A 12,905-nucleotide genomic window follows, 5' to 3' on the forward strand; every position below is an offset into this window, starting at 1 on the left:
GTAGACCTGTACTAGGATCAGTATTGTTCAAAGGCAATGGTGAAGTATTGACAAAGCAGTCCATTTCATTTTGGAGTGGAACATAGTTATCAGCATTTAACACCCAGCCTAAACTAAAACTGTTCATACTATTGGTTGAGATTTGTATGTATCAAAGTAAAGGGACCCTTTAATATAAATAGCCAATTAAAAAAATGTAAAGTAAAAATAAATTGACACCCTCCAATATTACATTTCTCATTGGATTTTAGCTTGATGTTGAATAAAACAAGCATGTTTGTCTTTACTTTCAATACTTTCAATACTTTTAATATTACTTTCAATATTAATTTTAACTTGTGAGGAATTTGTTATATACTTACTGAACTTGCTAAATAATTACAGTAATTACAAAAAGCTAATTTTCTTATGAAAAGGTACGATGGAAATCATACCAGGTATTAAATAAAAGTAACTCACAAAGCCCCTGATAAGCTGTTCACTTTAATAGAATGCATCTTTAAACTTTGGTGGACTTCAAAATGGCTTAATTGGTGTCAATACTTTAAACAGTTGTTTATTAGTGTTTTCAGATCCTAGTCCTTCTGCAATTGAACTGTACAACAACAAATAAAAGTGCTTTGTCTACCTCAACAAGTTATCATTGATTATTTGTTTCTGTTTATGTGTACAAAACTATGTTTAAATACCACCAAACTCCAGGAGTTATGGCACATGATTGCTTATGAATTAATACAATTTACATCTCTTTGAAAAAAAGTTGTTGGCTTGGCAAAGAACTCATCACATTGATCTCAGTGCCAAAAAAAATGCAAGTTGCTGTTTTTTTATCTCATTAACAATTTACTGCTATTCTGACTAAACGTTTTTAGAAATATTTACAGTATTGCACTTTACTGCACATAATTGCATTTCAGTTAAAATGTTGCTTCATTTATATTTAAAATTAAATAATTGCAGTTACCCTTTGTCCTTTTTCAAACATGTCTCTCTACTGCCTTTTAGAACATAACATACAGAACACAAGAAGGTCGTTCAACCCACCTAGCCCGTTTGGTAGTTAGTAGTGAATTGATCCAAGAATCTCATACAGCTTTTTCTTGAAGCAGTCAAGAAAATTGATCAGTTAATCAACATAGGTGGGAAGTTTCTTCCACACTCCCACAACCTTTGGGTAACTAAGTGCCACCTGTTTTTGGCTTTAAATGCACTTCCATAAATGAAGAGTCAAATGCCTAGCTCTTGGCATAAATGGCATCAGTGAGACTCAAACCCATACCTCCAGAGAGAGCACGGCTTTAATCCAAAATGCTACCCTTTTCGGTGACACTGAATAGGGTTTGCAGATCTCAGCATGTGAGCCCAATCTGCACTGTATTTTCCCTCTCATTTAAAAGTTTCATTTGCTTGTAGCATGGACTGTAAACAATGAGAAACACAACCTGAAGTGCAACAGCTATTCTTACTTAATTTCCCAGGTCGAAAACATGACTGGTTTTAGCGCAAACATGATCGTAAAAGTATTCTGAATGTACATTGACCCTGGTGACACATATCCAGCAGAAATACAGCAAACAAAATTCCTCCCCCCAAAAAAAGAAAGAATCAAGCACATCGCCAATACTGCTGTGTTATTGCTACTTCCACCGCATCCACAGCTCAAAAAAAATAAATAAAAATGAGAAACCTTGGCAGAAGATTTCAATTAGTGGAAGATTTTCATGGCAGTGATTAACAGAGTTGGACACATCTCAGGTAAAATGGAGGCCAGCCCCAAATACTGTACGTCTTTACTTCAGTCGGACACATGCACTGGTCAGAGGCAGGAACACAGTGGCTGGCGGACTATGGCCATTTTTGCAAACGTGAGCATACAAGGCCTCAGTGTCTTTCTGTCCACACAGGTTGTCTTTAAGTATGATTCGGGTTCTTGCTTTCGTTGGTCTCTCTCATTAGGTCTTTTGTTGGTTTATGTTTTGTGTTTTTAAGTCTTCACAATCTTATATGCAGGTCATGACTCCCGACGTCCAGACATTTCTGCATGTTCCTCGGGCTCTGTTCTTTCAAGCCAAAGGTGACCATAACGGGCTATATCATTTACCTTCAGTCGAGTCTTGCCTGTTGGTTTAAATAAGAAAGGTGATTTCATTGGCGTTTACATATCATCTCTACAAGTGGTTGTTTTGGCAGCTGGTTCTGTGACAATTTTCTTTGTAGTTTTTTTTTTCTCTTTTAACTGTGTGTGTGTCATGGCCTTTCCAACAGACGCAGTCTTGTGTGAGAAGCAATTATGAAAGTTCGCAGCACCGCAGAAGCCCGTGGAGGTCAGAGTCCCAGCGCCTCGGCGTGCTTTCGTGCCTTGAGTCTGAGGTCAGCGATACTGGAGTTCTTGCTGTTGCTCTTGGCGGCCGCGGCGACAGCCGCTGCAGCGGAGGCGGAGTCTGCAAGCGACGCGATTGGTAGTCCAAAAGGAGGGGGCGGGAACATGAGATAGGGGGCGTGTGCAGCCAGGTGAGGGTGGAGGTGAGGGTGGGTGTGTGTCACTCCTTCGAGCTGCAGCTGGGCTTGGACCTGCAAAAACAGATACAGATACCATTTATCTCCCGAGCCCTGCACCACGACGTGAAAAGGTTATAAATAAATGCTGAAGACAGAGAGTGGCATAAGCATTTTCACTACCCTATGTGTTCTAAATGCATGTTTTCTCTCAAAATATAATTAAGAGACCTATGTTTATTTTTAATGGCACATTTATTTTTGATGTTAAATTATCCTTTTAAAAAAAGCTTTCATGAAACACAGGAGTTAAAGAAATAGAGCCAGCTTAATGATTTGTTTATAGAAATTCCCGCTTAATTATTAGCTGTAGTAAAAAAAAATGTATATTTATTTCTTCTCCTGGAACATGTCCATACAAGCATTTCTATTTGAGAAATTGAGGAGTGGGTAATATATAAGGGGGGAAAGAGAAGTATTTCTTGTTATAAAAATATTTTATAAGATACAAACAAATACAACACTCATTTTTTTTGTGACCACATTTTGAATTTGTCTTTACTTGAATAGAATGTACTGAAATGTGACCATATATCAGCTACACTTGAATGTGTACACAGTTCAACATTAATTAAAGGGTTATTAATTTCAGAAAATGACTCCACATCGCATGAAATGGAAAGAAGTAACAGACACGGTGGTTGTTACCTGGGAAAATGTTCAGCAAGCTGAACAGCAGAGACTATTAAAAAGCAAAATGTGCCTTTTTTTTAAAAATGAACATTTTAGTAGCATAAATTTGAACTGCCAAATGAGCAACCTCTTGCATAGTGGAAAATTATGCCTCTTATTCCCACAACAATTACACTTTTGCGGCAGAAACTTTCATCCCTCTGCAACAGAATTTACATTAGACCCTGGACAACACAGAAGGACAAGCTACCTGATTTCTGCTGCCTTTCTGTGCCTGCTGCATTGTGTGATTGCTCATACGTCACCAACATTTTAACACTGTTTCAGGGCTGCCGATTTTAAAGTTGTGGGGCCCTTTGCAATTCAGGATTACATTATTGTCACTGGGATAACACTGTAGCTTTGTTTATCTACAAGGTAATTGCATACCAGCCTCTGTAGTAAGTGACTGAATATTTGGGTATAAAGAGCAGAATTTGTGTATTTTCTTTTTTTTTTAGGTTTGCGTTACATATAGGGAAATACATTCAATGAGCAATTAACTCATGCTGCTTAAGAGCTAGGGCAACAGGTGGATGACTTTTGAGAGATATTTAATTTCCAGTTTGCACTAGTACAGGTCATTCAGTGTCCACCCTCGTTCTGCCAGTGCAGCTCGTTGCCAGTAACCGCTGTTTCTATCTTCTTCCGTTTTACATTTCCTTTCATCTCCCTGCACTCACTTTCCTGGGAGCTTAATTAAGTGGCGCTTTTGTAGGAGATGAAGACATTTTCCATTTGGGCTCTTCAAGCAGACACCAAACCAAATGTCACCCAGTCTTCTTAATCACATTATTTAAAAAAAAAAAAGAAATAGAGCCATATTAATAAGAAAGGGGCTTTGGCTGAACTTTGATTTATACCGTGATACTTCCCAAAATAGAAATGTCTTTGAACCATGAATGGGATATTTGGCAATCTACTTATTTGTACCATCTGTTTAATACTCTTGACTTAAAATACCTATAGTATTTGCATCCCCAATACTAATCTAAAGTTGGCCAACATATCTAATCTGTAGCTGACTGGTGCCCAGATGCCCTACAGGAGAGCCTACACAGTGACTCTAATATACAGCCATTCAACATCAGAAAGCCGCTTATTCCTGGCTGGGGTCACGGGTTCCTGGAATCTATCCTGGAAACACATGGTTCAGGGTGGGACTGCATCCTGGACGACATGCTTGTTTCTCCCAGGGCACACGGTGAAAATTTAGAGACCTAATAACCGAGCCAGCATCTCGCTGAGAGGTGGGTGGAACCCGGATTACCTGCGAAAAGTCTGTGCAGACAGAGGAGAAGCATACAGACTCCACACGGAAGGTGCACCAGACCAGAGTGAAATCCAAAGAAAGCCTACGAGCTGTGTAAGGCAACAGTAATAACTACCATGCTACTATTGAACCTTCTCTTCCTATATATATACTGTACTCTACATCAAATGGAATACTGCCTGTACTGTATATCCCTTCTCTGATTACATAATTTGAAAGTGCTTTGCATTTCAGCAGTGCGTTTTATATGTCCTGTCTTGAAAAGACCCATTGCTGTTCTGAAATTATAAGTGAATGGTTCGATGTGCTTAAATATAGCTGTAATTGTACTAAATTTTTTGGGGGGATAGGTCTAACAGCAAAGTCAAGAGCTCCATTTTTGTAATCATACAAGTCTCCTTTTAATGACTATGCATCTGGCAATGTGATATCGAGCATACCACAGAGATTGAGCATAACCCTGAGTTTAAACAAAGCAAATGTCCATATTCATAACCTTAAAGAAGACTGATTCGTCAAATAATACCCTCACGTATGTTAATATAATACCAGTACTGCATTTCAGTTTTCAGCTAAATTCCAGCCACGAAGTTTAATGCGAGTCAATGTCATGGGCTCATTATATTAATTGTCTTACAAATCGTCTCATAAAAGTTGATCTAAATTAGGATACTGTTACAGTAATGCACCCTATTTATTTCCATTAAAGAACGTAAAGGTGATTTTCATCTGTAAAAAATAAAGGTTAATATCATTTTTGGACCTCGACATACAGAATTTTACATGACAAAATAAATGCACCTGCTTTTTTTATCGAAACTGCTGAATATGGACAGAAATAAATACCTGTTGGAAAGGCATTCTTAAAGCACCCATATTCACGTAAGGGGCGACACGGCAGGCATCCAAATGGCTAGCTGTACCCAAAATGACACCTAAAGAAAAATGATGTGTCTGTTAAGCAAAATTGAATGTACAATTTAACATGCTCTGTTTATAAAATTGTTGAAAAGTGGTTCCTGAGCATGCAGGGTTTGGTCGTATTATGCCTCTTGAGAACTCTGATACAAAAACGCAAGCCAGCACAGAACGGTAGTGGAGGTCAAACGCTGAGTGCGCTCTCAGTCATTCTTAACATCATCCATACTCGACATGCACGGAATACGAAAATAAATTGTCTATTTTTTTCTCAGAATCAGGTATATCAAAGCCTCCGGGTTTGTACAATCATATTATCATTTACTCGTAATCGTGTGTTAGGACGTAAATCTTTAATCACACAAATCAATACAGATTCAAAGTCACATTAATGTACCTTTGTGCATTTGGTTTTCTTGTTTTCGACATTTAGCTCTTCTGTTTTGAAACCAAACCTAAAAAATAAAAGGCCATTGGAAACTGAAGTGAAACTGGGTCGATGAGCATGAATTTGAATCAATTTGTCATTTAAAAGAAGATAAATGAAGCACATTTTCAGTTACATCGTCATTAATTTGAAATACAAATGTAAGTAATTCAATCAAGCAGTAGTCGAAGTCACTCATATTAAATTCATAAAGTACTTTAGATGATAAAACTATAAATTACACTGTGCTATCTAACTTCAATTTCCTAACCGCAAAAGGGACTACTGAAATGTCGTTGTTGTTATTATTTCCTTAAGTTTAAGATTTTATTGTGTGTATGGAGGGGATGTGTGGTAGTTTATCATACGTGCCACTTAAAAAGTCCTTAGCGAAGCGCAAAATTGAACATTGAGGGTGTATTATATTGCTTTTTAAATGTGGTAATTAATGGAAACTATACTGATATATTTATTACCTTAAGTACATTCGACAAATTTAATTATTTTTTCTGATTAAATCTATAGGAAGCCACAGAATCTCAACCTTTGATGTTATTCTTACCAAAAGATCATATAGTTAATGAATATTAACTTCCCTTCCCATATCACACTACACTACCGTGTTTCCCCCGACTGCTTTAATGATGGTCATTTGCAAGAGAGTAATTAGTGACTAGAAAGACTTCAAAGGGCATTGTTTAATCACCCAAGGTGCCTGAACTATTTTTACACTGTATAAATTGTCGAAACCACAAGTCAGTAGTGAAGCAATTATGCGCATGTCAATAAAATATACAGAATTGAATATTTTAAATACATTGCGTTAGACCAATTATTATACAGCTTAGCGGACGGTGAAGTACAATCTAAAAAGCTATTACCTATTTTTGTGTACATTAGGAACAAAAATTACTTCAAAATTTTCACTTTTAAAAAACTGAAAACGCCATCGCGGAGAAAGCTGCTCCAAGGAGTAATGTTAAATATTGTGATTATACTGATCCAGGTTGGCCATTCTCTGGATACTAGAAATGGCATCACAGACAATTTGTTCACATTTATTTTAAATGAAGTAAGATTAAACAACAGTTAGTCTTATTAGGTTATTATTATTATTATTATTATTATTATTATTATTATTATTATTATTATTATTATTATTATTATTATTATCATTGTTGTTGTTGTTGTTGTTGTTGTTGTTATACTATATCGGGACTTTTATAATGCTAATAAATCAACCGTTTTTCAGCTCAGGATCAATTCCAATTAGCCATGAATATGCTAAGCAAAGTGAACTACACTGGTTTAGACAGTTATTTCTTCATTAAGGATCACTCAATGATGCGCTTCACAAATACTCTAATCTGATTTCCTTTTGATTTTTATTAGAGACAGTGAATAATGACATTTAATTTAGCTCTGCACCAGAAACCAAAAGATATTAGTCGTAATTGAATTACTGCCTGCTCCTCACTTCGGTCTCATAACTTTCAATTAGACCTGTGACAGCTGGTTGGTGGGGGCTCTCTGTACAGCACTAAAAATATGGGTTAATATGAGCTATCTACCACAGGACTTACAATTTACTTACGATAGATTTTCACTGTAAATTGAAAATATGTCCCTTTGCGGCTGACATGAAATACACCGCAATTTTAGACTATCTGAAAACTGCGAAAGAACCTTTTTCAGTCTGCAACAAATGTCGTTATTCGAGTTTAGTTACATGTTTCATTTTTATTCGTATTGTTCGTATACTGACCGTTGTTCTCTTTTGTTCCCCGACATTTTAATGTGTGTTCCCATGAATTCATGTCCCTTTCATTTTTAGAATAATCACATTTCTAAATGTCGTGCTGGAAAAGTGTTACGAAAAGGATTGCGACAGTGCGTCTACTTCCGATTAATATACAGAACAAGCAATATCCCACTGAAAGATATTATGAAACTATTCATAATATACATGTATATTATGGGAGCAGTATATAAAGCCAATGGCTAATACTGCTGACATAACGCTGGAGACAGAGGTGGCTGGAGTCTGTCTCAAAGCAACAGCTCAGTCTCGATCAGTTGTGCAGTTAGATCTATCTGTAGTATATAACTTTTAGCGCGTTTAGCGGGCAAACTTCAGGTTTCCTTTTATACTCACAGGTGAAATTCCCACGGTCTATATTGAGCAATTGCTTTAATGGTGATGATGGTGTTTGTTGTTTATATTGTTGCAAATAAACCGTGAAACAGTAAGGTAGCAGTAAAGTAACATATCATTGTCACAGGGGGCAGCCAGTATTGTCGTCATTGCTACATTTTTGTGTTTTGGTACTTCTGCCGACTCACTTTCCATTAGAAATCTCAGAAAAGATAAAGAGGTTATGTCCAGTTTGCATTCAATCGGTGTAATATTTTCCATTGATGTGTGTATATTAATGAAGGTGTTAATTCTGTCCAAATTAAACACAACAGCAAAAACAATACAATAAATAATTGATCATTTTGCGTATCATTTCTTTTACTGATGCTGTTGCTGTTTAGACTCTTATAGAGAAAAATGTTTTGATTCTATATATTAGGGGAAAAAAGTTTTCAATCAAAGGTTGTTACTCCAGGTGTTTTGACACAGAAGGACACCCTGTATTAAAAGTCACGGTTTGTATTTTTCAAGTAGTATATTTTAATTATTCATAAGGTGCGAGTTACAAGCTATATGCCCTTACAATCGGAAAACGTGAACCGCAGCTTTGACCTGGTTTCAGTCACACGGATCAAAATGGATTTACTTTATCCATTTAACAAGCTGAATTTGTGCAATTGATTTATTCTCATGAGCATACAGCGTTAAAAACGGAACACATACAGTATAAGAACTGTGGACATCTCTTACATGATTTCCTTTGAAAACTTTATAGAAGAATAACTTTTAATGAAAATCTAAATAATAACTGTCTTGCCATTATCCCTTTATACCCGTAATAATTTAGTCAACTATAATAATTTATGATGTAATGATTCTCTATGATTTTTAGTATGATGTTTGATCAACCAATTTTTATATTTTATATGCACATGTAATGTTATGTTCTTGCATAAAATGCTTATAAATTGCAGTGTTTTAAAAATGTATTATGCTTGAAAAATTAAATAATGAATAAAGCTAACAATATACAAATCTAAGTTGATAAATTTAAAAATTATATTTATAAAATGTCGGTATCAAACCCTACACTTATAAAAGTAACGACATATTTTGGAGTAACTGATTTCGAGGATTTAATAACATTGTAACATTAAATCGATGTTAAAAATCAATATACGTCAATAATTTACACGTTATTTAAATCCAGACAAGAAGACTCCATTGAACTTGAACAAAATGTTCTCTTTGAGAAGAAAATGAATTAAATAAGCTTAAAGCTTGTACAATTAAAATCGTAGTATTTCATTTTATCAAACTCAACCCTAATCTCGAAATGTTTCGGATCATTCGAATTTAAACTTTTCCGTTGCAAAGCAGCACTTTTGCATGTACCTTTGTGTGTAACGAAAGTTGTAAAACTTGTTAATTTGTTGATATCTTCTGTTATCAGTACACGATAAAAAACATTATAAAATTAGTAAAATAAACACAAATCCTTTCATCGTTGTCATATTTAAAGCATTTAAAACGGGCCCGATTGCAGTTTCAATAGCACAAATGCCTTTCTGTGCTTTAATATCTGCAGCTGAATGTGTAGTGTCCAGCACAAATGTTCTAGTCTTAAAAGACATTAGCAAACGCAAAAACTGTTCTTTGTTCCGAAGACATTGTTTTTTCATCAAAACATTGTTACACTAACGCGTAATCAGTTATCAACAGTAATCACACCTTTTGTAGGAATGTATTGGACGTTGGTCTACATTTTCCCCTAGATTTAATCTAAAACACTAGTTCAATGCCTTTAAAGTACAATATTGTGAATCTGTTGGCTATTATTAAACACGGAGGTGCTATTTTTGGAAATAAAGCTTACCTGAACCCTAGCCTCTGACAGTCCCAATCTCTGACTTAGTTCCTCTCTCATGAAGGCATCTGGATAGTGCGTCTCATCAAAGAGTCTTTCCAGTTCATTCAGTTGCTCTAAAGTAAAATTTGTCCTACTCCGTCTCTGCTTTAGTTTGCTCTGTCCATCCTCATCTTCAGATTTCACTTCTTCTTTCTTCTCCTTGCATTCATATATTCCTGTGTAAGTAAAGCACATTCGTGAATCAAGCTCTCGTTGTCCACTTGTAGCCCAGGCCTGTCCTGAAACATTGTTCCTGTAAATGAACAGTACCTTCGATATTGTAGTGAAACTAGAAATTACCCGAGGCTGAACTGAATTAGAATACATCATCAAACATTTGCGTGCATACCGCACAATATCGTGAATTTAAAATTGCGGCTACTGACGTTTGCTTTGGGAATTCTGGTACAACATTTTTGAAAATTAATATATAGTCATTGTTTTTAACTAGCGGCTACTTATTTATCTTTCAGCAAAAAAGCTACCAAAACATTCATTTATTGAAGCGTGATAACATTAGTTTTTTTTATGAAATGAGAGCGAAGACGTCTTTTAACGTTTCGCGGAAGTCTAAAACTAAAATGAATTATTCTTGACAGTTTCGCAGCGAAAAATGATTCAGTTTTAACATCATGAAAGCTGTGTGTCAGTCACGACAGACGGGCCCAAACTTCTGCAGACTGTGTGCACATCAAAATGCACATCATTACTTTTTTTGACATTTTAACAACAACTTATTATTTTTTTATTATTGTTTATTGTTGTTATAGCAATACCTCTTGTTTTGCTTTACACACAACACAAAAAAAACATGAACATTTTCATACTACAGAAAAATACAAAAAATAGACGACAAATTATTTGAAAGAATAAGAGATGTAAGACATATTTTGACTTGACTGTAATTTATCTGGTGATTAATTGCCTCCACGATCAAGCCTACACGACCTATTCGAATACATCATTTAATACAGGTAGTTGCTTCTTCTATACAGTATCAGCAAGCAACATGAATGGCATCTGTTCATATTTATTATTTTGTTTTTCACGCTAAGAATTTTAAATACTAAAGATATTTAAATAGCATATAGTACATTCTATTGCCCAGAATGCACTTTGTAAACCAGACTTTTTATACGGTTCTCTTTAATGCAGATTATGAATAGATCGCTTATTTTCGCTAGTTAATTAAATTAATATAATATTTTGTTTGTTTTTTTCAAATAAGCTGTTTCTTCTTTTGTTAACAGTTTATTAATTTGCATTAATGATAAATGAGCAAAAGAGAAATTTGGGACACTTTCAATTAAAATTTGATTAATTTACTTTTCACGATATTTCTACTACGTAAACATTTATGTTCTCTCTTTCGATAATAATTACAACTAAACTGAAAAACAATGCCACGTTGTTAGACTTAACTATAAATATCCTCACTTTTTTAAATCAAGTTATTTTCATATACGTAATCTGTGGAGAGACGTTTGGGGAAAATGCCTGATAACTGATTTGAATTGGTTCTGTTTTGCAATGTCTGTACCTATGCAATATTTGTATAATATCAAAATGTTGTTTTCTACACACCTTTTGGTATAAAAAATAAGACACTCTATCATAGTAATATATGCCCTCTCAAAAGCAATAAAACCTCAGATTTGAAATAGAAGTTTCTATATCTACTCAGATAATACAAACTACTATGCTTCATATTCTCATTACTATTATATTGTTAATTTTCCCGTATTTAAAATTTAACAGATGACTACTTTGTGTTTTGAGAATACCAGTTGAAAATGAACAGCACACCGCATAATTAAGAAAATACTTCAAACTCCATAAAGGCCGTGGAACAGGACACCAAAAAGTGTCAACTGTTCCTAAAATAAGAGGAAAGAAATTATATCAGCGCATAGAGCTGTTCATTACCTATTGGTCTGCTGAAAGATGTATCGACAATAATGTCTTCACTTTCTGGAAGGACATCGGTCCCATGCACAGAATTGTTTATCGTCGGCTTCTCCCGAAACGCTAGGTTTCCAAGCGCTACCCACCAGCAACATGCAAACAAGCCACCGCCGAAACTGAACAGTGAATTAAAACAAAATTACCTTCCGAAGCCCTCGTTACATTGAACTCTTTCAGTTTTTCCTTTTCCAGCTCTACGTGGTCTTTGTAAAGGTGAACCGGGCAATGGTTGCTGGTTTCAGTAATGTCCTGAAGATTTGTCTCCGAGTTCCCCAGTTCCCTGGCTCGTGCTAAGCCACTCTCCAAAACTTCCCTGTACGTGATACTCTCCTTCTTATTGCTTTCCTTGGCTTTCTGGTCGAAAGATTTGGAAACGAAGGCGGTAAGTTCTTCCATGGCTGTCTAGTGGTCCTGATCACAGAAATCCACTTTAAATTTACTAACGGTATATCGGTCCTTTGCCGGGCTCTACGAACGCAGTTATATTTGGGAGTAGAAGGTTAGATCACTCCTGCTGTTATGTCTGTGTTTTTGAGATCACACTATATATACATGGCTACCTCAGCCCAACCCCCATCTCTATGTCTTGAGCAATTACAGACAGCTCTACTGTCTGAATTCAACTTTCTGCAGCTTTTCCTGAAATCAGCAGCAATGGTGTCTGTTAATTTAATTGCATTATATTGCGATGGCTTTAAGACACAGTAAAGCACACGGAGGATTAGCAATTTTTAATTAGTCTGGCTTTAATTTTATATGTATTGGAATGAGACGTGCATCATTGAATGTTGCTCTAGTAAAGTGACGTTAAATGTGTCATTGATATACATTGGCTATGTGCATGCAGCAATGTTTTGACATAACGCAAGTTATGCGAGAAAATTATTTGTATGTTAAGCAATTCAATGACAAATTATGTCGACTCAGCGTTCCAAATAGGATGCACCTACATTAAATTACAGCAATGCAGGAAATATTCAACGGATTGACTAGCCTATTTCAAAATAATTATTTGTTACGATTTATTTGTTTATAAACAGAATAAAAT

General features: G+C 35.5%; 1 protein-coding gene across 2 annotated transcripts; it reads right to left on the reverse strand.

The window, feature by feature from the left end:
- Positions 1 to 319: 319 nt before the first annotated feature.
- shox (shox homeobox) lies at positions 320 to 12,389 on the reverse strand. 2 transcript variants are annotated; one of them, XM_088604920.1, is made up of 5 exons: positions 12,001 to 12,388; positions 9,860 to 10,068; positions 5,817 to 5,874; positions 5,348 to 5,436; positions 320 to 2,571 (listed from the first exon to the last, which is right to left on the reverse strand). In XM_088604920.1, exons 1-5 carry the CDS (start codon positions 12,251 to 12,253, stop codon positions 2,326 to 2,328), a joined length of 855 nt encoding a protein of 284 aa, XP_088461046.1. In that variant the 5' UTR covers positions 12,254 to 12,388; the 3' UTR covers positions 320 to 2,325. The 2 variants fall into 2 exon arrangements, with proteins under 2 accessions (XP_088461046.1, XP_088461049.1); XM_088604923.1 differs by lacking the exons at positions 5,348 to 5,436; positions 5,817 to 5,874 and having other exon boundaries at positions 12,001 to 12,389.
- Between the last annotated feature and the right edge of the window lie 516 nt (positions 12,390 to 12,905).

The sequence above is a fragment of the Lepisosteus platostomus genome, chromosome 2, assembly GCF_059453375.1.
Source record: "Lepisosteus platostomus isolate fLepPlt1 chromosome 2, fLepPlt1.hap1, whole genome shotgun sequence".
NCBI classification, from domain to species: Eukaryota; Metazoa; Chordata; class Actinopteri; order Semionotiformes; family Lepisosteidae; genus Lepisosteus; species Lepisosteus platostomus.

Bases quoted from the DNA above. Each gene is read 5' to 3' on its own strand.
- shox (XM_088604920.1), bottom strand. From the start codon at position 12,253: ATGGAAGAACTTACCGCCTTCGTTTCCAAATCTTTCGACCAGAAAGCC. The intron at 10,069-12,000 runs GTAATTTTGTTT...TTACTTACACAG, and splicing joins TGTAACGAGGGCTTCGGAAG to GAATATATGAATGCAAGGAG. The intron at 2,572-5,347 runs GTATTTATTTCT...CTGTTTTTGCAG, and splicing joins TAAGAATGCCTTTCCAACAG to GTCCAAGCCCAGCTGCAGCT.